Source organism: Argopecten irradians, chromosome 8, assembly GCF_041381155.1.
Source record: "Argopecten irradians isolate NY chromosome 8, Ai_NY, whole genome shotgun sequence".
Classification (NCBI taxonomy): Eukaryota; Metazoa; Mollusca; class Bivalvia; order Pectinida; family Pectinidae; genus Argopecten; species Argopecten irradians.
In genome coordinates, this window is record NC_091141.1 from 23,287,534 (window position 1) to 23,315,136 (window position 27,603).

Here is a 27,603-nt window from a genome sequence, read left to right on the forward strand (position 1 = left end):
GAAATGGCCCTTAAAGTAAAAGAGACAGGGTTTAGTTACTACAGTAGGAGGCCGATATAATTTGTGTATGTTTTTTTTTTTAAATAATTATTATCATTTGAAGACCTATAATGATCAAACAAGAAGTGACTGTGCTTTTCAGTGAATGGTTACCTGAGTTCACAGAACAAAATCATCAAATGACACCTAGCTATCAGTACCTGACTGCCCTTAGTCTGATAATCTTAAGTATGATTCAGAGGTGAAGTGGTTTAGTTACTTTAACTATGTGCATATCAACAAAATAAAATCTGGTGGTCAAATTCCTGTTTTTCATGAATGAACAACATCTGCTAAAATATTATACAATTTTGAAAAGGAGTGGATTGCATTAGTATTGGCCCCTGAAAACCTTAAAAAAATCCTTGATGCACATATTTGCAGTGATGTGAAGAGGAGGTATTAATACACAGACTATAGGTATCCTGGAAGCAGACTGGGGATACTGTTGGTGTTTAGGGATAGATCTGGTACTTCTGTTGGAGATTTCCCAGTATATAAACTGACAGGCAAATGTTTCATATCACAAACTATAATTACACTCAAGGTCATGTCAAGGTCATCCAGTTTATAGCAAGACATTGATTCTATAAATATATCATCAAATGCACCATTTATAGTCCTGATCAACTTCGAGTAAATATTTAGTCTAATTAAACGCTCAAGGTCACATACAAATTACAAAGTCTTTTTTTTTATTTACTACAAGGCCATATAAAGGTCATCCTGTTTAATAAACAAGGTCACATAATTAAAATTTCATTAGCGCCTTACAAGTTACACTCCAAAATTCTATTTCAAATTCGGTTATACCCTCAGTAATTTTAAGCCAACTTTATGATAAATTAGTTAGCTTTATGATGTTCTAATGACACAAAAAGTTATTAGCAAGATTGGCAAAAACGATACTGAAAAAAATATCCTAAATTTCTGATCATCAAAATAATACTTCCAGGATCAAAGGAGAAAATGTATAAAATTGAACTCAAATTTCAAACACGCCATCTCATACACATTATTGTTGGAAAGAAAGTTATTCCAAAGTTTGAGATAAGGAAATTGTACCAAAGATCTAAGGGATATCATAGATAAGATACAGAATGTGAGCAAGCAGTCCCAGAATCTGATATACTCCTATATATACCCTTATCATAACAACATGGCCACCCAAATAATTAGAACTCAATCTCTATGATGATAACATGCCTTATATTTACTCGATCATCATATTTTGATCATAAAACACTTAAATTTAAGTAAATTGTTTTCAAATCTTAAAGAGAGCAGTTGCCTTTATCAAATCGTCAGTTTCAGTTGTTAATTTCAGTCGTAAGTTTTTCTCAATGTAATTGGGAGATTTGAGCTGTAATATGTGTATAAAACAGTGACATTTTTGACTGATGTGAAATATCAGTCCTTTATATATCCATTGTAATATATATCAGACAACAAAGCTATCCTCATCAAACATAAATGTAACAATCATAGTTAATAATGTCATTTCACATTGTCATACAATAATGACGTGATTGATGTTGACTGTCCATATATAAAACCCAAGTGTCCTTTACAGTACAGAAAGGTTATTATACAAGGCAAAAAAAACCATGTATTTCTCGAATCATTAAAAAGCCAGCAGGACTAGAGGAAGGTTATTGATCTACTGAAAGATCGATCAAAGGTTACAATCCATAATATCTGATAGGTTTGAAAGAATGGGAGCTGAGGAAGGACAGGGGGAAATTAAGGGAGACGGGTGGGGTGAGGTGGAGGGGGTGGGATGAGATGGCGGGTGTGGGGGAGGGAGTGAGAGGGAGTTAGGGGGGAGGTGGAGGGCCTACGATATAAGGAGGGAGAGAAGGGGAAAAAGAGAAGGGCATGAGGTAGGGCTAAAGTAGGAGGAGGGACAGGAACAGGATAGAAGGGAGAGAGAGAGAGAGAGAGAGGGATGGGGATGATGATGAAGTGGACAAAAAGACAATAAAGAGAAAGAAAGAGAGAGATTAAAATAGCAAGAGGTGGAAAAGGAAAGGGAAGATAGAGACAGAGTGAGAAGAGGAGGGTTGGGCTAAGCAAGGGAGAGAAAAAAATATGTAAAGAGAAGATTGGGTGGAGTGGACCTGAAGTAGGGTATAGAAAGGAAGGAAAAAGAAAGACAGATACAGGGTAGGTGGGGCTGCAGGAAATGGAAATAAGATTATCAGGAGTTCAGAGTAATGGGTGGAGTGGGGATTGGGCAAAAGTGGAAGTAGCGGGAATTAAAGGGGCCAAATTGTTGCAGTTTTTAATCATCAATATCACTTCTATGTTTGTCTATATCTAGGCAGTACATTATTAATATTCAATACAGTAATTGACTAATGAAGAAAAAATGTTTATCATAATCACTTACCCAAAATTTGACATCAAAATCAAGCTCACATTCCTCCAGAATGTTTCCAAAGTATAAAGAGATAATCCAAACACTATTCCACCTGTTCACAATAAATCCACAGGACGACTGGTCAGTTCTAACTGACCATCAACTGACTGATGAGATGATTAATAATTTACTATGATCACTGACATCCAAAGATGATTATATTAGCACTTCCCTAATACATCAAACAGAAAACATCACATTTCTTCCTAAGATGTTCCTATGTACATCCAAGCACTCATTCACCTGTGTCTGAAATATAAATCCACTGGTCAGTTTTAACTGACCATAGGCTGCCTGGACGTTAAGATCAATATCTAAGATATTATTGGTGGTCAGTTGTTATCCATAGTGAAACATCAAAACATTAATTTTCCGACTCACTGCCGGATAGTATGCTGTATACATGCTCCGGGTCATCAGGAGGCTTAGCTATTGACTGACTGAAACCTGAAGGTGAAGCGGGTACGGTAGATCTTCTCAATGATTGATCGACGTAAAATTATAACTATATACTGTAGATCTTCTCAAGAATTGATCAACATGAAATTAACCATACAATGGATCTTCTCAAGCATAAATTGACAAAAAATTACAAATATGTGGTAGATCTCCTCAAGAATTGATTGACGTAAAATGAATTATATGGTAGATCTTCTGAAGAACTGATTGACATAAAATTAACTATACTAATCATCTTGAGACAGAATAAATGTAAAATGTATATATGCATGATTATGTCTTTGAATATTTGGTGAAGGTTAAATAATTCAACTTATATATCCAATATACGTATACCGTAAATAACATCAAAATCTGATGTCAGTAGATATGGATAAGGATAAGAGAACTGCAGTCTAACACACACTTTTGTTGAAAGAAGAAATCTGTTGACTTAACAAAAAAATTCTATAATGTTGATCGTGCCGTGCAAACACCTGTTATTATCCAAATTATTAACCTTGAATAGTTTGATCATTATAGAATATGATAGTGAGGTTGAGCTTAATACAATGTTATTTACACACTTCTGAATAATAGGTAATGTTTATATTTTATTTATACTGCCTATATAGGTTACTATTTTTTTTATATTAAATGTCATGCTGACCTTGTAGAGCATTTACCGTACCTATATTACTGGCTACAGGTGAATTACAGACCACACAACTACATTAATTATCTTTTTTCTAAATAAATGAAATCTATAGCCTATAAACCCCCACCTCCCACCTGTCGATACAAAAATATACAAAAGATCTTTTTATTCTTCCATAAAACATCAATAAAGAACAGCATAGATTTACCCGTGTCACTTCATAATGCAACAACTATCGACAAAAGATCAAAGTTTCATTTACCTGACAAAACAATGGAGTTACCTTTACTAACTACTTGTCGCAGGATGTCCCGTTACCTGTCCACATTGTCTTTCCTGGCCAGGTACAAGCCACGACGACTTCCCACTGTGATCCTATCAGTGGTCGAGAGATTTAATGAAATTTAAGTGATCACATCCAAAACTTAATATCCGAGGTCACACAAACATTGGTCTATACCACAGGGACTTGGTAATTAAGACTCAATCTATGGTCCATTATAATGCTTATAAATATATATATTTATGATAGAAAGGTTGGGAATGTTTCCTTTATTCCCTGTGTACCTTGAGCACTATAACACCTAAGAGCCATACCAGCACTTGTAAATCCAATTTCGATCTAGCATTGGCAATCAACACAGATAAATCCATAAGACTTAGTGCAAGATACGGTTCTGTGATTCTGTGATTAGCTAAAATTTAAAGGATATGAAATCCATATCTGATTATTTATATTCATAAATTATCGGTGAGTCAAAGGTACAAAGCATTGTCTTGAAATGATATCTTGTCTAGACTGAGGTGCAAACTAGTGGTAATGGATAACTTTTTATGGAATAAGGTGGCACTGAGTAATAAATGCAATCATCAAAAGCCTTGTGTTAATTAAGTGTAATTATCTGATAAGTACTTTAATACATATAGGAAAATACTAGGCTTTAAAGTGTAATATCTCCAATGTCAGACCAATGGTATTTGGTCATATATCATCAATGTTCAAATCATTTTATAAATATATCATTGAAATTAATTATCTGTCTAGATATTTTACTAATTATCTTTGCAGAGATCAAATTACCTAAGATTGCTTGAAGACACAAACTCTATGCTTAAATTAAACTTTATAATGAGTTGTCTCCCCTTATTCGAATCTTGCGCATCAATCAAGTCCAGAAAAGATACAGCACCTTAACTGCCTTAGTAATTTTAATACATTCAATATATAGCTTAGTGGCCATAGTGTTAAACCACTAAAAAGTATATATATAAACCATTATAAACTGATATCATAAATGATATAAGAGGCCCATGGGCCTTAACGGTCATCTGACTATTAGTACAATACAACATAATCGTTTAAAGATTTTAGCCTATTTGACCACTGTGACCTTGATTGAAGGTCAAGGTCATTTATTTGAACTAACTTGGTAGCCCTTCATCCCAGCATCCTACAGGCCAAATATCAGTACCCTGGGCCTTCTGGTTCTTGAGAAGAAGTCGTTTAAAGATTTTAGCCTTTTTGACCCCCGTGACCTTGAATGAAGGTTAAGGTCATTCATTTGAACAAACTTGGTAGCCCTTCATCCAAGCATGTCACAGTCCCAATATCAGTACCCTGGGCCTTCTGGTTCTTGAGAAGAAGTCGTTTAAAGATTTTAGCCTATTTGACCCTCGTGACCTTGAATGAAGGTCAAGGTCATTTATTTGAACAAACTTGGTAGCTCTTCATCCCAGCATCCTACAGGGCAAATATCAGTACCCTGGGCCTTCTGGTTCTTGAGAAGAAGTTGTTTAAAGATTTTAGCCTTTTTGACCCTCGTGACCTTGAATGAAGGTCAAGGTCATTTATTTGAACAAACTTGGTAGCCCTTCATCCCAGCATGCCACAGGCCTAATATCAGGTCTCTAGGCCTCTTAGTTATTCACAAGCAGTTGTTTAAAGGATTTTAGCCTATTTGACCCCTGTGACCTTGAATGAAGGTCAAGGTCATTTATTCGAACAAACTTGGTAGCCCTTCATCCAAGCATGTCACAGTCCCAATATCAGTACCCTGGGCCTTCTGGTTCTTGAGAAGAAGTCGTTTAAAGATTTTAGCCTATTTGACCCTCGTGACCTTGAATGAAGGTCAAGGTCATTTATTTGAACAAACTTGGTAGCCCTTCATCCCAGCATCCTACAGGGCAAATATCAGTACCCTGGGCCTTCTGGTTCTTGAGAAGAAGTTGTTTAAAGATTTTAGCCTTTTTGACCCTCGTGACCTTGAATGAAGGTCAAGGTCATTTATTTGAACAAACTTGGTAGCCCTTCATCCCAGCATCCTACAGGGCAAATATCAGTACCCTGGGCCTTCTGGTTCTTGAGAAGAAGTTGTTTAAAGATTTTAGCCTTTTTGACCCTCGTGACCTTGAATGAAGGTCAAGGTCATTTATTTGAACAAACTTGGTAGCCCTTCATCCCAGCATCCTACAGGGCAAATATCAGTACCCTGGGCCTTCTGGTTCTTGAGAAGAAGTTGTTTAAAGATTTTAGCCTATTTGACCCTCGTGACCTTGAATGAAGGTCAAGGTCAGTTATTTGAACAAACTTGGTAGCCCTTCATCCCAGCATGCCACAGGCCTAATATCAGGTCTCTAGGCCTCTTAGTTATTCACAAGAAGTTATTTAAAGGATTTTAGCCTATTTGACCAGTGTGACCTTGAATGAAGGTCAAGGTCATTTATTTGAACAAACTTGGTAGCCCTTCATCCCAGCATCCTACAGGGCAAATATCAGTACCCTGGGCCTTCTGGTTCTTGAGAAGAAGTTGTTTAAAGATTTTAGCCTTTTTGACCCCTGTGACCTTGATTGAAGGTCAAGGTCATTCATTTGAACAAACTTGGTAGCCCTTCATCCAAGCATGTCACAGGCCCAATATCAGTACCCTGGGCCTTCTGGTTCTTGAGAAGAAGTTGTTTAAAGATTTTAGCCTATTTGACCCTCGAGACCTTGAATGAAGGTCAAGGTCATTTATTTGAACAAACTTAGTAGCCCTTCATCCCAGCATGCCACAGGCCTAATATCAGGTCTCTAGGCCTCTTAGTTATTCACAAGAAGTTATTTAAAGGATTTTAGCCTATTTGACCCCTGTGACCTTGAATGAAGGTCAAGGTCATTTATTTGAACAAACTTGGTAGCCCTTCATCCCAGCATCCTACAGGGCAAATATCAGTACCCTGGGCCTTCTGGTTCTTGAGAAGAAGTTGTTTAAAGATTTTAGCCTATTTGACCCTCGTGACCTTGAATGAAGGTCAAGGTCATTTATTTGAACAAACTTGGTAGCCCTTCATCCCAGCATGCCACAGGCCTAATATCAGGTCTCTAGGCCTCTTAGTTATTCACAAGAAGTTGTTTAAAGGATTTTAGCCTATTTGACCCTCGTGACCTTGAATGAAGGTCAAGGTCATTTATTCGAACAAACTTGGTAGCCCTTCATCCCAGCATCCTACAGGGCAAATATCAGTACCCTGGGCCTTCTGGTTCTTGAGAAGAAGTTGTTTAAAAAATTTTAGCCTTTTTGACCCCTGTGACCTTGAATGAAGGTCAAGGTCATTCATTTGAACAAACTTGGTAGCCCTCCATCCCAGCAACCTACACGCCAAATATGAGTACCCTGGGCCTTCTGGTTCTTGAGAAGAAGTCGTTTGAATAAAAAGTTTACGCACGGCGCACGGCGGACGGCGGACGGCGGACGGCGCACGGCGCACGGCGCACGACGACGGACGGTGCATGATGACAATAGGTCATCCTGACCCTTCGGGTCAGATGACCTATAAAAAGCCAAATGGGATCCAATTTGGAAAATCTAGTGTGATTGCTTTAACTTGCTCATGCAGTTAATAATATATCAGGCAAGCTTTTTAATATGAGTTAATGACTAAAGCATGATTTAGAGGTGATGTTTGGAGGGAAGCACTTAATGGTTGAGCCCTCATATGACTGCAACCATAGATGACCACAGGATGACAACAATCTTATTTGACCACAATTTAAGATGATCACAACCATAGATGACCACAAAATGACAACAATCTTATTTGACCACAGTTTAAGTTGGTCACAACTATAGATGACCACATCCTATGACAACATCCTATAAACAAGATGACCTCCACCTTGACCAAACATTCTGTGGTATTGTGTGAACCATAATTTGAAGTTGGGATTCAGTTTAGCATGGACAGACCTGCATTTACAGTCAATAACATTGTCTCTGTTTAGGGACAGAACAGGAATTAGCATAATAATTACATGTAGCTGACTGTGGCTCAATTATTAATATCATTATAGTCAGGGTACCAGTTATTCTAACAGATCATGTACACAGGGGAATTTAGTATGGAGGAATTGGACTTGCTAACTGGGTGTGTTATATAACTCTCAACTGCCCTCTCTGATAATCTGAGTGTCTTTTCTAGTCAACTTGTAATAGAGTGAACACTTTGGTCTATCTAAGAGTCCGATCTAGTCAACTTGAGTGCCCAATCTGGTCTATCTAAAATAGAATCTGAGTGTCCTTATAGGTCAATTTGAGTGCCCATTCTGGTCTACTATCTGAGTGCCCAATCTGGTCTATCTAAGTGTCATTTGTGGTCAGAGTGCCCAATATAATCTGAGTGTCCAATTAGGTCAATTTGAGTGCCAATTCTGGTCTATCTGAGTGCCAATTCTGGTCTATCTGAGTGTCTATTCTGGTCTACTGAGTGCCAGCTCTGGACTTGGTGGCCTTTCTGGTCAACTTGAGAACCATGCATATCCCAGTTGCTTTGAGAAACCTTTCTGGTCTATATTAAATGACTGTATATATTCAGGTCAAAACTCCCCTAGTCCCATTTCTTGTCTATCAGAGTTAACATCATTGTAATCTATCTGAAATGACTATCAGGTTCTCTGTGGTATCAGAATACCAATAATGGCCTATAAACTACCAATTAATACATAATTAACTAAATAATTTACAATCAGTGATTACCCAGAGTTAGGTCCCTTGTCAAGAAGACATTTCAGTTTCCGTTACCCATACTCAACCTCCCTATTATTTAAGCTGATTGAGGTCTGCATACATCTTAATGTCTGTATAGTTATACTTGAAATTGAAAATAGAGGCCCAGAGGGCCTGTATCGCTCACCTGGTTTTTTGTTAGTAATTATCACAAGAATCTGACAATTAGAAAAAATAAGCAAAATTGACTCCCAAAGTTTAATTTTGAATCACAACCATACAATGATGCTATTGATACCATACAAATATGCTATCCAATACATAGGTTCAGAGACAAAGTAATTTATATGAAAATAGTAGCCTAATTGACCTTTTTGACCTCGCATCTATTGCCGTTTAAGGCCCCGGGGGTCAGCCCTATCATTTGTACAATTTCAAATCCCAACCCTATAAGGATGCTACCATTGCATTATAAGTGCTCTTCCATTCTTAGTTGCAGAGAAGAAGTCGTTTATATGGAAATAGCTAAATTGACCCCTTTTGACCCCACCCTTCAGGCTCCTGGGGGGGTCAGCCCCATCATTTGCAAAATTTTGAATCCAAACCCTTTAAGGATGTAACCATTGCATTATGAGCGCAATCCCATGTTAAGTTGCAGAGAAAAAGTCATTTATATGGAAATTGACCATTTTTGACCCCGCCCCTCAGGCCCCCGGGGGTCAGCCCTATCATTTGCTCAATTTGGAATCCCCAGCCTACAAGGATGCTACCATTGCATTATGGGTGCTATACCATGCTTAGTTGCAGAGAAGAAGTCATTTATATGGAAATAGCCAAATTGACCCCTTTTGACCCCGCCCCTCAGGCCCCCGGGGGGTCAGCCCTATCATTTGCACAATTTTGAATCCCCACCCTATAAGGATGCTACCATTGCATTATGGGTGCTATACCATACTTAGTTTCAGAGAAGAAGTCGTTTATATGGAAATAGCCAAATTGGCCCCTTTTGACCCCGCCCCTCAGGCCCCCGGGGGGTCAGCCCCATTATTTGTACAATTTTGAATCCCCACCCTATAAGGATGATATCATTGCATTATGGGTGCTATCCCATGCTTGGTTTCAGAGAAGAAGTCGTTTATATGGAAATAGCCAAATTGAGCCCTTTTGACCCCGCCCCTCAGCCCCCCCGGGGGTCAGCCCCATCATTTGTACAATTTTGAATCCCCACCCTATAACGATACTACAATTGCATTATGAGTGCTATCTCATGCTTAGTTTCAGAGAAGAAGTCGTTTATATGGAAATAGCCAAATTGACCCCATTTGACCCCGCCCCTCAGGCCCCCGGGGGGTCAGCCCCATCATTTGTACAATTTTGAATCCCCACCCTATAAGGATGCTACCATTGCATTATGGGTGCTATCCCATGCTTTGTTTCAGAGAAGAAGTCGTTTATATGGAAATAGCCAAATTGACCCCTTTTGGCCCCGCCCCTCAGGCCCCCGGGGGGTCAGCCCCATCATTTGTACAATTTTCAGTTAGTAGCCCATAAGGATGCTACCAGTCAAATTTTGTTGAAATCCGACCAGCGGTTATGGAGAAGAAGTCGATTGTTGACGGACGCCGCCGGACGCCGGACGACGGACGACGGACGACGGACGCCGGACGCTGCGGTATCCCATAAGCTCACCTCGGTCCTTTAGACCACTTGAAATTGAAAATACTATGTTTAAAAAAAATGACTTCAGTATTTCATCAACATTTCCATAGTTCAAAATTTAATATACGAAAGTGAGAGAACACGTTAATACTCATTTAAGACCAGTACAGAGTATATTAAGTCATTATTATAGCATCTACAGTGTTTCTTTCAAGATTAGTTTTTGCTATTTTGGAAAGTTAAAAATCCCCTATGGTATTTTAAAAGTACAAGTTTCTTCACATAACTGAATTACAAGAATCATTTATTGCAAAATATCTCTTTCCCAATGTTCAAATTTGATTTTCTAACCAAGATTTAGAAAAAGACGTTGATTGAAAATACACAGTATCCTGCGAATTAGACGAGGTTTTTTCCCTGAATCAATGATTGGATGTTCTCATGTTATTTCCTTAATGTTTCACATCGTGCTGAATTTTGATTGCACTAATTACTCTTGTACAGTTATTAAATTAATAAACACAATGATCCATAATTTTAATTACCACTTAATTAACTAACTGTTAACCTTATGGAATGTTCTAACATTGGCAAAGCACTTTAAAATTTGAGTGCATTAAAACTACATTGATACATTGCATCAGTTTATGCAGACTATTCTCGAAAACAGACCTATAATTAACACCCTTAATGCCATTGAATATATACAACTGTAAATGAAGAAGTAAATTCTTTCATCATCCTAAAAGTCCTTACAAAAGTTAAGTACCAAAATTTAAATATTGATCACTTGATCCCTCAAATTACTATAAAGTTTGAACTCAGTGCATGACGACCTTTTACTGGTTTATTATGTTCAATTAATCCTCTTTCCCTGATTCTGTTTTTGCATATTACAGAGTTATCTGCCCTTGCAGGTAGGTATTGATTGTAACGTCATGTGAAACAGTGTGAGTTTTCCTCAAAAAATGATGATGTCACACTTGATACCTACTTGCAAGGGTGGTGACACTGTAATTGCAATGAAGAATTAATAGTATATTTTTTTTTTCTTTCATCTTCTTTATATAAATGGCTTCAAAATCACTGACACTCTGATACTCTTTAGTGCATAACTCCTTCAACAAAATACTCACTGCAAATATTTTACACCATTGTAATTTGGTTGTAAACTATCCCTGGGAGCCTGTACATCCATCAGTAAACTCCAGCATCTTGTAATTACTATCTCTACAAGTCTGTACATTTGTCCATACAATTCGGAGTCACACTATACATCTATCAACCTGTCCACAAGTGCAGACTGGCTGGTGATATCAACAGATGGTCAGTAATGCTCTGAGTGGTCACTTCCTGCTGACCAGTGGTCAATATGGCTATAACAATACACATTTCAAAAACATCTCAACAGCATCCTAATCCCCTATAACAACAGATTTCAATAGGGAGACAGTCCTAATGGGATGAGTCTCTCACATACATGTTTAAATATATCATACTACAAAAACAAACTTTTGAAGATATATTGCCCTGGTCAGTTAAGATTCAAACCTAGATCTTCAGCCCCTCTTAACCATGCATGTGGACCACATAGACACTGATAAATTAACATTTCTTTTTTTAATTTACTGCCTGTACATTTTTTTAATTGATCATGTCTTTCCATTAATTAACATATATGGGAATCATTAGACACGAAAATAACCCTCAACATTATGCTTATATTTATTTGTCATATGTGACAGGCCACAGGGGCCTCTTGGTATATACCATCAAAATAAACTTTCTTTTCATATTTTCTGAAGTGCCTATACCAAGATAAAAATAACTATGCATTTGAGCGAGATGTACTGAGACACACTAACTATCAGAGCTACCAATTGTACTGAATCCAGTTCTACACAGTTCTTATCCCAAAACAAATATTTTGAAAGATGTTTTCCTGCCTCCATGATGAGGAGAGCTCGACTGTATGACAGTGATGAAGACAAATGGCCAATAGATATCTGTGTTTAATGCTCTGATTCCATCTTCTGAGCATTCCGATCATCAGAAATGTCCAGATCTTTTATCTTCATCTGCTGCCAGACTATAACCCCGGCCTTCCCTCCTCCCTCCTTCCTCCCTTCTCAATCTGTTATCCCTACTGGCCCCTTCAAACTATAACTTTCCTGGCCATAATTTCTTGTAAATTGTATATATTAATTATTGTTATATTCTAATTTTGGAAGCACAAATTTTAGAGCATGTTTTCAATGGGTATTTTTCTTTGCAAAAGAAACAAAATGGTTTAATTTGATTTAAATTTAAATTTATATTTTTTGGTTTCAAACACACAACTGATCTTTGTTTTTAATAACTTTTTCAAGAGTATATAATTCATGTTTTCAATCAATTTTTTAAGTGCTGATTTTCCAAATGTTTATTCCACAAAGCAAACATTTGTATTCATGATTCCATACAATAGTTGACATATTCAGTATTGCCACTGTGTTTTGCCCTCATCCTACCTACCCTATACATTATCTAGAAACCCTGAAGCTTGTAGCTATACACAGATATCCAAAAGATTCTACTTACTAAAGCCTCTAAACGCTTGTGATAAGCTATTTTTGACATCAGAACAAAGAAAACAATTCCTGATAAGAAAGTATCTTCAGTGTCTGAAAATGTTAATATCGGAAACTGTCTACGAAGAGGAATTAATGAAAAGTGTTTTTCTCGTTTCCAATTTTATCTTTTTTTTTCTGCGAGGATGATATAGGTAAGTGTTTTTTGTGTTATCTATACACTTAAGACAGGAGGAGACAGACTCTTATCCATAAATAATGATCGAATAGTCTTGTCTGCAACAACAATCAACTCCAGAAATCATTGAAAATCAGCCTTATCTCACATTTCGGGGGGTCAAACTGTTTCAATTTAGAATGATTTCATTTCTACCTCCATTCTCATTAGGTAGAATTAATTTCAATTCTTTATGTGATTAATATATACAATTATACACACCGAGATGTGACAGCGTAGTTACATGGTCTCTCAGTTTCGGTGTAGAACAAACAACTCAATATTTTAATATTAACTTTACATATATACTGTATGGTAATGTCCCGGTTAATTTGAACCGACGGAGAGTTCAAACACACATTTTTATGGAAAAAAATAATTTTTTAACTAATGACAGTTCGAACACATCAAATGATCAAAGTAAAGGTAAGATTTTTGTCGGCAAATCGGCACTATGGGATCCCCATAAATGACGGTATTTTGAATATTGCCAACAAGATTTTTGAATTAAAGACTGAATGAATGATCATTACAATGACTTTTACAACAGATAATGAATTAAAATGAACATTTTAAGTAATAAATAAAATTATTTGCGCTGAAATATTGTGCACAAAACAGCACCCCAACAATGTACATATTTGTACTTTATGTACCTAGAAGGAATCGACAATGTTTCTTAGGCCCAAACTAGATAAAGATATCACTTAAAATCGACATTAAAATTCAACATTCAGTCTTATTACATGTAAACATGTGCCGTACGCTGGTTTGGGCAAGCCAGTTACGCGGTGTCATGTCAGCGAGCACACTGGATATTCAGCTGCGGCCAAAACAATCCACTTGTTGGTAATATTTTAACAATGTAAACGTAAACATGCATACTTTTCATCAGTTTAAATATATCAACATAATCTGTATCTAATTTAGACAATCTGACAGTTCGATTGTGACCTGCGATCGGGGGGTAGACAATCTGACAGTTCGATTGTGACCTAATTTTATTAACAGAATGTAAACATTTTCAGCAGCAGTTTCTTAAAAGCAACCGACTCTATTCATAATTAAAAAAACATGTTTAGTTACGAAATATAAAAAAGGACTAATACTTAACTAGATTTTCTGTGGTTTACTGCCAGTAAATAATTACGGACGTCATTGTAGATTCTAAGGCCTTTATCAACGGTGCTGTTTTGGGGCTTTGACTACACGCATGGCTTCTGTTACACAATTAACATTAGGCCTACAGTACATCTTAGATTTCTAATTAAATGTACAAATAAATGCTCACGTTAATGGAGAATTCATCTTTCAGGTAAATCAGCAAAATGTGTGCTTTTCCTAGAAATTTTCTGCTTTACGTCGCTTATGTCAGATACATGTATGTATCGGTACTGAAACTGATTTTAAATACCGATTTCAACTCGGATAGTTCGAACGCACGTTTTTCCTGAAGCTTATTTTTTGAGGAAATGGGCGTGTTTATAGAAATGAATCGACCAATGAAAACAAGCGCTTCATTCCAAGAATAAATTAACCACACTCGTGTGTATAGATACACAGGTAACTAGTTCATCCACATATCGAGAAAGTAATGCAGCCGTGCCTTTCGAAGTAATCCTGCGTCGACAGTAAATTACGACAACAGTTATCTTAATTAATAATATTTAACAAGCATCTGTGCTAAACCAATTTATAACCTTAGCTACAATTTAACCAAGCAAAGCACCTCACAATATGCTATTTTTTAGTTAAATCACATCTCATCACCTTGCAAATGACATTTTTTTCACTATCAAAAACACGAGCAGACGATTTAGTATTTTTCTTCAGTTACAAAAGTTACTTACTTTACACCATTACCACCATTGAAAAGTTTGAGCTTCTAATTTCACTTCAAGTTAAAGTTACAAAAATAATTAATTGCATCCCGAAAAAAATCCGTGGCACTATATCCTATATGGAATTAAGTACTGATTGCGCATGCACCAAAGGCAAAATAAATTATTTTATAATATTTTTTTTGTTAATTAGACATATATATACACGATTAAACACCAATTATTGTTCAAGTGATTAATATCATTTATGCTCTGTCGGCGGTGGAGCTATTTTTTAGTTAAATCACATCTCATCACCTTGCATTTGAAAGAGGCTAGTGCTATACTTAAACCAGTTAAATAAGGATCAATATCATACCTCGATCATCAATAATATTTTAACAAGCTCAAATATTCTTATACTCATTAAAACCAAACATCACTATTAATCATTAATTTGCCTCCAAAGGATTTGAAGATTACTTAAAGAATGACATAATTAACATGAAAACATTAAAATACAGCAATTAGATATCAACAAAATATGTAAAAGTTCAAATTCTATTAGAAATTACTGGTAGTTGAAATTTAATGATAATTAATATAAGATCCCCTGTGCATTGAACAAGCACAAATGCTTACTCAATCCAACTTCACCTGTTCTATATACAATGTATGAGCACCTGTAATATTACATAATACAAATAGAGATTTATTAGGTTCCTCAGACTCTGATGGGTGTGGCTCTGTATTCAGGAAATGAAACGTCTATTACTATTATTAGATTTAATATATAGGAGGAAATTAAATCAGACTTATATCCAGATAGCTGTAGATACTGTAAGTCAGAATGGGAAGTAGACAATTATTGCTGATTTCCGTACAATCTCTGTTCTGAATTTCCTACCTAAACACATTAAATATACATATACAAATTAATATGATATGATGGTAGGTGAATATTATGGCAGGATTGGAAACAGTTAACTGAGATTCATTATGAAATTAACATATTCATATTGTTTACAAATTTGGTATGAATACATATCTGCATACCGATATTTCTTTTAATTTACATCAAATTCAATATCAATTGTTTCAAGTAAACATTTTGACATTTTGGATTGGCTTTACAATGTACTGTACATATTTTAGCAGTAATCTTATATTTTAGCAGTAATCTTATATTTTAGCAGTAATCTTATATTTTAGCGTTTTTCCCAGCTGCAATGATGCACTATATTATATGACTGTGCTAATTGTATTGTCTTTTTATCATTTATAAATATACAAGTATCCATTTATATATAGTAATTGCATTAATCCATCGTTTTGCTAACATGTTCATGATTGCAATTGCACTAAAATTTGATTGGGACAAATTAAGTATGTTTACAGTAATGAATATTCATTATGTCCCAACAATAAAACATCAGAAATAGTTGGTTCATTTAATATATAGCTTTCTTTATCAGGTGAACTGGCAGAATTTCCCAAACTTTCTCATTATCTTTGAAGCTATTTGTCTTTTTGTGTTGTTGTTTATTACTGTGTATCCATCCGGCAGGACCCATTCCCGATGAGGCTATTCTTTCACCTTTCCAATAGGGAAGCTCTCATTTATAACTCTTTTCAAAATGAAGACTGCATGGTCCTAAATAGGAAGCCATGTATCCTTCATTTCCACTAGGAAAGCTCTGACATTTTTTCTCAACTCCTGAGCACCTCGAGCTCCCATAACAAAAATCTATTCTGTTACAATATTCTAACATACAGACCCCATGAACCATTCAGACATGTAATGTTCCGTTACCAATTGTACATGGGTAACAAGTTTACACATACATGTAGCTGTATATCTGTTCCCTTCAGGGCAGGATAAGGATTTAGTAGAGTGTTCAAAGTAAGGAAAAGTGATTATCTAGCTACACTGGAAATGTAATGAGCTCAACATAGGCATTGCTAACATTAGAAACATTGGATATTTAATTTCAATAGATTCCATAGTTTTCCATGGAAAACTAGCTCCTATAGGTCAAGTGTTTATTTTCCATGGAATTCTATTTTTCCATGAAACTGCAAGGCTGAGATCCATGGAATTCAATGGATTCCATGGCAACTCAATAGCTTTATATATTACTGCTATTGAAAATGATTGATTCTGTGCGTTATATTCAAGCCATCAGCCACTGCTATAAGAGAAATATTTTTAGCTGTAAACAAAACTGAATAAATATTATGCTATAATATCACTTCTATGGTGTAAGCGGTCCATAAACCTCCTTGAAGTGTTAGGTCGTTTAGTGAACTAGCCACCAGCTGCTACAAAGATATAACACCTCATATTGACTTTGAGTTATTATTCACCAAAACAGAAACATTGAATTACATGGATCTCAAATTTTTTTTTCTAAAAATCCTGCAGACATTATTTTTTATCAAGTCTTTAGATTTATGTTACATCATATCATTTTAACTCAATTAAGTTCCCTAAAATCTTCTATGTAAAATGCTCATGAAATAACCCACAATCTAATCTTCACATAATTCATAAATGCATACACTTTTCAATTCTTAATTCATTATACTGGATAAATGTACATATTTCTCAGTCTCACTTTTTTATAGTCATTATCTTTAAAACAACACCTCTTACATTTGAAATAGCACCTCTTTTATCTATCTCAAAAACTCATTTAGCTGAATTATACAGTAATTTTGAGTAAATGGTAAATTCTATTAACTTTCCACTTAAGACCAAACTTCACATATATTAAAGACTCAGAAGGTTATCTGGTATGCCATTTCATGACCCTTGACCTTTGAACTTTGTTGAAGCACTCAGTTGACACAGATTCTTGCAAGGGCTTCTTCATTGTTGACAAAGTCTGTATGAATGAGACCTTAATTCAACCACACGCATGCATGAAATTACTTTTTGGAATTAAAATACTCAATTTTGCGGCATAATTGAAATACAAATTCTGATAGAATCTGGTAATGATATTTACTTGTTTGATAAAAGCCAGGTCATTATTAGGTATTCGTGTATATTGACAATGTCTTTTTTTATTCTGAGTCAATGTTTAACAAGTTTACATACCAAGTTTGATCTAATTATACAGACCAGCAGGGTTGAGATTGACAGTTCTGTATACAGTATAAGGATTCTATATATCAATTCTTAATTAAGTATTTTGTGGAAGATATCGCCTTGTAAGGAATTTGTTAGGGTTACCTCCCATGGAATTTTAGAACTATCATTAACTTTTATCATCAATTCTAAAGGGAAAAAAAATTAATATATTTTTCTAAACCTGCAGTACCCTTATAATTACCATTATAATTATTGACATTAAACTATTTTGAAAGCGAGATAGTAATGTTTAACTTCAGGTAGTACAGCTAGACAATTTTGCACAGCATGGTTTCGGATCCCAATCGGGTCAACTGCCGTCCACCAATTAATTACTACAAGCATCTTCCAAGTGTTTGGAGGTATCATGTTCGAATCCCAGTATAACCTGCATGCATGTAATTTTCTGTGTCTCTGACACTAGATTTAAATACAGCATTGGAGCTATATATATGAATAATTTGTAAATACCAATTTCCTTACCTTATAAATCATTGATGCTAGCTAGTACAAAATGAAACATCCAAAGAAATCTCAGCTTTTTAGCAGTGAAATAATCTCAGTTAAAGATCACAGTATGTATACCAGTTACTTACTTAGTACAATGTGTATACAAATGGTCAGTATGGTCAGGCCGAGTAGGATTAGCTCAATGCTAGAACACAGTTAAACATAAACAGTTAACAGAACTGAATAATTACCTATGAAAACAGGAACACATGACATGAAGAACTCCGACTACTGGGCCATGTATAATGTTGTTGATTTGAATTATTTCCACGATGCCACATTGTCCTGGTCAGTTCATGCCCAGCTGGTCAGTTAAATCAACATTGGACTGACCAGTACTATTTGTATGTAAATAAATCATCTGTCTTTTCTTCTCATATAAACTTTAAATATTTAACCTACTGTACTGACAGATATACTAGACTGCTATAGGACTCAGTCTAATCTATGTACCCGGTAACTAAAGGTATCATTTTTAATAGGACTCAGTCTAATCTATGTACCCGGTAACTAAAGGTATCATTTTTTTGTAACTACTTGTATATATATATCACTTTACCCATTAATAATGCAATGTCCATGCATGTAGCGGTCAGACTGGTATTCAAACCTAGGACCTCCTAACATTAGCCGGGTGCTTTACCGGTTGAGCTACCTTCAGGTCACAGATGATCGACCCAGTCCAATTCCGCTAGATTCCTCCCTCCCTTCTCTAAGCCTTCACCCCCGAAGACACAACTCACATAACTCCTGCTACGCGTACTCCCTATGTTTGAAAGTAGTGGTTGGCAAGCTCACCAATTATGTAACAGGAAAGGAGAAAATGTATTGATCAGACTGGGGTTTGAACCCATGACCTCCAACCACTATCCGGATGCTCTACCAATTGAGCTATACCTGGTCACCAATGATCAGCCCAGTTCAATTCCAGTACACATTAAGAGCCATCAACTTTATATCCCATATTTTTTTCACTCTATGAAATAATATAAATTTATTATGCATTAAAACTTGATTATAACAAACTTGGACATATTTCCTGTAAAATACACACCAATCCTTGCATGACTGCAGTATTATATAACATTGAAGTAAAACCTCCATTAGCGACAAACTCTGTATAAAGACAACCTGTTTAATAAGATCATTTCACTGGGGTATGAAATAAACAACAATTCAACACAAATTGACCTGCTGTATTTGACGACTACCAGATAATAAAGACAATTCTTAGCCCCTGTATAAATATAGACAGGTAAGACTGCATAATATAACCATTTGTAATTGTGAATATTTTGTTTACATATGAAACTCATCCTTGTATTCATAAGTTCAATTCCAATAAGTTTTCAATATAATTAATGTTCCTATATGACTACATGTTCATCTCAATTTTCTTTAACTAACAAATCAAGACTTTAAATATAATCATAATTCAAACTTTGAGGTTAAGTACAATTTACAGATAACCTTTTCTTTTAGCCATATACCACTTATTTATTTTTCAACACTCATGCTGGGAGTTTATTGGTCTTGATACGGTAATTGAACTCCTTTGAGATAAACAATATGTGCTACCAGTAGTTTTTCTAGGGATTTTCATTACATTGTTGAACATTCTCGCCTTGATTTGTGTTGGCCAGGGATTGATACAACAGCCGGTGTCTAGTCTATAGGAGCTTGTATATCAACTTCTCCAGGTATTTGTGTTCTAGAACAGATGTTCTGGTTTATGGTATATTATATGTACATCAATGTGAGATCTGTCTGGATGCATGCTGCAGACATGTGTACATATTTGTCAAATATTTTTAAATATTTTCATATGAATCTCACCAGATATCATACATGATTTTCTTCAGAAATCCTTAATGTGATCTATGTATGTACTGTAAATACATATTTTTAGTGGTAATATTATGTAAGCAGGTCTTCAAGTGAAAATATCTACAATAAAGTGTGATTTAATTTGTGCAAATTAAGATAAACTTTTTGTCAATTGTAATAAACAAATGTTTACAAATTTGAAAGAAAAATTGTAGATTACCTCACAAAATATTTGACCTTTAAAACCTAACAAACAAGGTTTTACTTCGATATATTCAAACAATTTTCTCAAACAAATAATCACAAAGCTGGATTTCCAGGCCCCATGGACCTCTTGATAACTTAATTTTGAGTCATTGATTTTTGTTTACAGCTTAAGAATAATATGTAGAGAAACTATAATCTTCAAACAGACCAAGTCTATATTGATTTCTAGAACATCAACTAGGGTACACAGGAGGGTATAAAATCATACTGGTCATTACCTCAGCACTGACCAGTGGTCAAGAGATCAGTGTAAATGTCCAGTATTAAGGAATCAATAAGATAGGCCTACTTCAGCAACAGATAGCGTGGTAACATTGACAATATCATCCTTAAATGGTCTTGTCAGCTTCATCTAGCTAGCAGGATGATGGAGGGATTGCTGGTTTTCAATTAATGGTGTAATAACTGCTATAATTAAGCCACCCTAACCACTCAGGCTTCAGACTTAATGTCCAGTGTACATGTATCTGTAAACACCCTTATCAGAGGATCTGTGAGACCTTAGAATAGGTGGAGTCAGATAGGTGGTAAACCTGAGTAGTATTGGTCAAACAATCATTTTTAATTTATGTGATCTGAAAAGTGTAATAGGAGAGGTGAAAATGTAGCGGTCAGACAAGGATTCGAACCTGGCACTGCAAACCCTATAATATATCATACTAGTAACCTGATTGCTCTATCGACTGAGCTACATGGTCAATGATGATTGACCCGGTCCAATTCTGCTACTAAAGTAAGTTAAGTAACCAAATTAAAAAAGACAGCGTCTAATGCACCGATCACATACTTATTTAAGTCAAAAGCTTAATTAGGTTTCAATATGACTGAACAATTATTGTTCTATCTCCTGTGCAAAATTCATTTAAATAATTTACCAGTAATCTGATTGCATTTCATTTTTCAATAGTACATTGTATGTTCAGTTTTCATTCAGATGCTCCATTTGTAATATTTGTAATATTACTGATATTATTTCCTACATCATCTTAATATACAGCAAATACAAGTGATAGGTGTATTTTGACAATGAAAACATTTGTTCAAATATAGGATGGAACTTTCACTGAATGACACTCATCAAATCAAATGTACCCGACTTTCTATACAGCGGTACTTTTATACCTTACCCTCGAGTGCTTGTTCTAGTCTTTCCAATCGTTCCGTATCAGTGAAAATCTCTGATGTCATAATTTGAGTCTTCACTTAAAGAATCGATCAAATTAACTAATAGTCTTCATGCAAACAGCACAACAGATAACATGCTATAATAAGACTACACACAACAGTAAGCTTGGTAGGTTCACTTTGAGCCTGTAGCTTTCCCTCTCATTTCCTGCCTATTGTTTCTAGTATAAAGGACCTTTGTTTAAGTATAAAGCCACAAACTTCTTCAGATGCCAGTCGGCCAACCCCTTATACTATACAGTATTTATAAAACTGGAGTTTATTTGTACAATCCATCAGTAAATGTATCTGATGTGATAACAAAGTTCCGACTGGGTGTTCCATTTACTAGCAATTGAGCGCATAAAGAAAACCGATTCTGTGTCGGGGTTAACATTATCATAGTGTGTGGCACAAATCTCCATCAAGCTACTGCAAACTTATTCATTTTAGTGCTGTTTTTATTTTAGCAATCTAAACATTCGCTTTGTTAAGCTATGACTACAATATTTGTATCTCGTCATGAATTCCCATCATTCTCTTAACTCATCCACCCCTGAAATTTCATAATGGACTGGGCTAGTCTTTGATTTAGAAGAGCCTAAATGTGTCTTCAGGGGTAAATGTGTTAATGTCTTTTATTGTGTTTGTAAACAATTTTTTCAGATGAGCTAATAATCTACACGTTGATTATTGGGTGGTGTAGTGGCTAAGCCATTCACCTTTCATCAAGCGGGCCGTGGTTCGATCCCTTTCATGGACTTGGAAAGGTCAGGGATAACCTGCCTGACAACTTGGGTTTCCCCTGGCACTCTGACTTCTAGCTCTCACTCTAAAATCCTTCAAGCTTACATCTGAGCCATCAAAAATGATTTGAAATCACTTGATTCACAATTGATGTAAGATAAAAAAAATTTAAAGCTTATCTACATAATCACATTTGTGATTTTATTTTCAATAGAAAAAAACATCATGAAAATAACATTTTTCAAGTAAATTGTTTGCGCATGTTAACTTTTTTAAAAGTTAACACAGACAATAACATTTTACTTGCATGGTACCTTTCCCCATTATAATGATAACATGATAAATGGAATAAAGGTCACAATTAAATAATATCGATGATGAAGGCAGAGGTTGATACTGCATGGTTAGCTGAATATTTTCAATACATCTGCATGTCTGTAAAAATTCACAACTGCATCATGGTACACGGAATATGGGTTTATTGTGCAATGTGATGTTTTATCTGTGTTACTGAGGGCAAAGAGAAATATAATAGAACAATTACTGTTGTTCTATTTCATGATTGTAGACCAATCATAATTCCATACAAAATGGAAAATGTTGCGTATATGTCGTAACAACATAATGATATATATCCTGTCCTTTTAATTATAAGACTGACTTATATCAGCCCTAATTATACTAGAATTCATGATCCAATAAATCATGTATCTGCAGTTGAACAGTAAACTTCAAAATATAACTTGGTTCAATCAAACTTAACTCATTTCTTAACTAACAGCATGCAATTAACACAGGGAATAGGACAACTCAAAATCCCATCCCCTGTAGACAACAGTGGACATTTTATCAACATTTTGTAACATGGTATTAGCAAAAAAACACTTCATGCTTCTAACAACAAGACAGCAAATACTAAAGTGCTTAAAAACATTAAATTTGTAGTCAAATTGAAAAATGCATAATCAAATTGTGTCACAACAACTAAATGAAAACCAGTCACATGACTTACAAACAGCAGACGACGTTCCTGTGGCAAGAGCAGCTTCCAGAGGTAAAGTCAAAATCAGCTGTTATTAATGGTAAAAACAACAGATGATAGTACACCACCAACTAGACATAAGCTAGATATGTATCAATCACAGGAAGTGACATCAGACACAAAAAGTAACATCAGACACAGAAAGTGACATCTGCAGTCACAGGAAGTCAAATCAGTCACAGGAAGTGACATCATCGGCAGTCACAGTCACCATTTCTATCATTGTATCGCCAGCTATATCTTCCTTGAGATTCGTGACACAGGAATGTGGATTTTCTTCAACTAGATGTCTTAAATGGGTAATGGAACAATGTTTAACTTGAATGAAGCAGATTTTTATGATACATATTACATAATAATAACAGTAACCTAAACCTTTTGACTTAATGTATGAAAACAGACAGCATCTGTCTGTCCATATACATGTCTTTCTTAGTCACACTTTAAATAAAAAAAAATTGATTTTTCAGAACGTTAATTCTTATTTTCTATTTTCACTTATGTAAATTATATAATTACTCTGTGCATTTTTTTTTTCTTTCTCATTTCCTTTCAGTAAGGTTAAGAATGGTTTCACCCAAATTTGTTCCTTTGATTGACCATTTTTTTATAGATTTATTTTCAATCTTTTATTTGTCTCTTTTCCTTTCTACTCAAAGTTGCCACATTTGTATGTCTTTCTATTTCAAATAAATTTTTCATTTACTTCAACTGATCAAATAGTAAATCTAAATGAATAGAGTTAGCTCCCTTTAGTCAATATTTATGACAAGGCTGAATGAACCAGTTGTGTAACAAATGTAGTTGAATTATATTCCACAAAACAAAGAGCCATTCAACTCAATGGAATTCAAACTTCAAATCAAACATTTCCATTTAACACACACACACTTGTCTATGTCTTTGTCACAGTCTTCAGCATAGACTGACTCTAATCCAACTTAGATTTTTTGCAATTAACTCAATGACCCCATTTCATAATGGACTGGTCTAGTCCTTGATTTAGAATAGTCTAAATGTGTCATCAGGGGTGAATGAGTTTAAGTCAACTACAGTGTATATATTTACCAGCCAATGGTCCTAGTTCGTCTTCACGCATCAAATCCTCCTGACTGCTACTACTTGCACTTCCTGTGCTTCGCCTCATCTCTGCAGCGCCCTCTGGTGGTTGTGTATGTGAATGTCGACTATGACGCCTCATCACTACCGGAGAAGAGTGACAATCAGCAGAATCACCAGCCGGTCCGCTTGTTAGGCCTTCATCTACAGATCCTTTCTTACCGCTGAGATCATCCACGGACGAGGATATAGATGAAACGTCGTCAGCAAATGGAATGTCATGTGCACCAGATGTGGTGTCAACTTTAGGAATGTTACCAGACGAAGACGATTGGTTGGAAGGATCTCGGAGGTACACCAGCTCTGTAATTGTCTCCATGTCGCGGGACGAACGTTTACTCTGAAATTACAACAAACTTCACATAGTTTGGTGATAGAACAGAAATACCTGAATTCAGTTTCAGATACAACGCCATGCCAAAAGTATTCACAATTTTCTCAAAATGGTGACTTGGTCATTGTGCACTTCGTGCATTTAAAGAAATGTAACTCGTGCAAAAATGGATAATTTTGACAGATATCTTAAAATTCATTGTTCATACCCATCACAACATGAACACTTGATGTTGACATAAATGTCAGTTGTCACAGATAACTTTTTTCAATACTTGCACCAAAACCTTACCCTGGTCATTTTGGCCCAATCAATTTGGGATTCTTGAAATTTGAAAGGTGAGCTAATAGCTTTACCTACTGAATACCTACATCAATGTCAGCCATTTTCTCCTGTATGCCCTGCATGGCTGTGTTAGGTGATGGAGGAGGGAAGTCCGGCGTAGCTGGCTGGGGATAACCAGTCGGTGTCAGGGGGACATCCTCCTGAATTAACCGCTTTTTCTCAAACTCCAGTGTCGGAGGTTTAGCCAGCTTTCCTTCTCCAATATCTACAAGTTTGAAGACAAAATGAAACCTTTAACCAAAACTCAGAGGCAAAGCAGTTTAAGGTTTAGAATTTTATTCCGAACTACCGTCCTCTGAAGAAACAATTAAGTTTAAGAAATTACCAAAACTCCAAGGACGTAGGCTAGTCAACTTTCACTATTCTATCTGTAAACTATTGAACCCCTGTGTATTATTGATGACAAAGTATTATACATCAAATACTCTAGGATATATATCTTTGAAAATGTTTTAATGGTCCCATCAATTTCAAGTTTATGAGGTTTCAATGAAAACCGGACGTGCTGAAATCATTTTTGTAGAAATACATTGTTCTTACTTACTTCAACATACAATTTTATGATTATTCAAAACATTTCCTTTCACTCAGTACTCAGTGAAAAACCCTTATTTTAAATACCTTGCAGTCTTAATGGCAATTACTTACGTTTAGGGGAATCCTCCACATGGTGAACTCCATTTGACAGACGTTTGTTTCCGGGTGCCAACTCATCAGAAAGTCTATATTTGTCTTCAGTCTTTTCTATCACAACACTATCATTTTTATCACAGATATTTTGATCACAGTTAGAATTATTATCTCGACTATCTGTCTGAATTGGCATAACAGTTTCCTCATTCTCTACATTATCATAACGGCTTTTCCTCTTTTGCTCTTTCTGTACACTGCGCCTATGTGAAGAACGTTTTTTAACAGGTAAGTCCGGTGGTTTTTCCTCAGAAGTTTTTGGCTGTACTGAGTTCGGTCGACGTGGGACCGGGATATTTGGAATATTTTCCACATTCTGGTAGTCTTTATCTCTATGTTTACTCTTCTCACTTTCTACCTCTCGATTACACGTAAAAACATCCTCGTTGGTGTAGAACTCGCCCGATTCACTTGACGACGTCAACACATCGTCAGAAGACGTTGACGATGTGGATAATATGGCTTTCACACGAGTGTTTGATTTGCTATCTGTATTGTTTGACGACCTGTTATCTGACATTGCTCTGTCTCTATTGAGGTTTAGAATTTTGTACATATCCTCGCTCGACTCTACTTCATTCATTTTCATATAGTCATTTTTACTATCTCTACCCCTATCATTACCGACATTTGACATTTTCATGTAGTCCTCTGTCGGTCCACCCAGACTGTCACCTGGGGATCCTTTCTGTACACTTGTCATCCTCATATAGTCCTCTGAAGCTTCCTTTTTAGCATCAGACATTGTCATATAGCCTTGTGGTTTTCGTAAGGGGAGATAATCCATGATCGGCTCCTCTGGCTGAGGGTCCCGAAGGGTTGGTACGGGAGATCTGTTTTCACTACCATGAGGGCTCTGTTTACTGGAGGCTGGAAGCTTTGATCTTTTTGGTTTCTGGGGAGGGGTCTGAAGTTAAATAAATAAAGTATAAAGTAAAACAGGGTTATAACAAACTTATAGGCACCAATGATATCACTTTGTTATAAACATAGTATGTTATACATTTATTACAGATATCTTCTGAAGCAATATGTGATTTAGGATCAGTACTGCCAGTATTAGCTCTAAAGAACAACTTTAATTTAAAGGCCCAATATCCATATCTTTCTTATTTTTTTCAAGATTTAGAAGATTGTTGAAAAAAAATCCTGTTGTAAATCATGCAGAGACAGAACTAAATCGAAGTAAAGATGAGCGATTATGATTCGGAATATTTTAATAACAAGAGGCCCAGAGGGCCTGTATCGCTCACCTGGTTTGTAATGCCAAGTAATGTTCTGAATACAAGTTCATTGTTTATTTTCTGAAGGAATTTGAATATTAACCTCTAATTCCCCTATTGGGCCCCACTTTTTCTGCTCTAGGGGGTCAAAGCCAAAATTTATACGAATTCTGTTAACCCCAGGATGTTTCTGGCCAAATTTGGGTGGTACAATCCATGCAGAACTCTAGGACAAGTAGCGATTTATAGGATTTACCTCTATTACCCCTATTGGGCCCCGCCCCTCCTGCCCCCTGGAGGTCAGAGCCAATATTTATACAAGTTCTGTTCCCCTTCCCCCAAGGATGTTTCTGGCCAAATTTGGTTACAATCCATGCAGAACTCTAGGACAAGT

General features: G+C 35.8%; 1 protein-coding gene across 5 annotated transcripts in view; it reads right to left on the bottom strand.

Moving 5' to 3' along the window:
• Positions 1–27,603, bottom strand: part of LOC138329716 (ankyrin repeat and sterile alpha motif domain-containing protein 1B-like) — a 130,016-nt gene that overhangs the window by 68,902 nt on the left and 33,511 nt on the right. For 4 of the 5 annotated variants that reach the window (XM_069276986.1, XM_069276988.1, XM_069276985.1 and 1 more), the window contains 4 exons: positions 25,945–26,893; positions 25,323–25,501; positions 24,567–24,957; positions 23,469–23,501 (listed from right to left, as the gene is read on the bottom strand). In XM_069276986.1, the coding sequence (XP_069133087.1) occupies positions 23,469–23,501; positions 24,567–24,957; positions 25,323–25,501; positions 25,945–26,893 (1,552 nt within the window). The remainder of the gene's footprint in view (positions 1–23,468; positions 23,502–24,566; positions 24,958–25,322; positions 25,502–25,944; positions 26,894–27,603) is intronic. The other variant, XM_069276989.1, reaches the window with a different exon arrangement.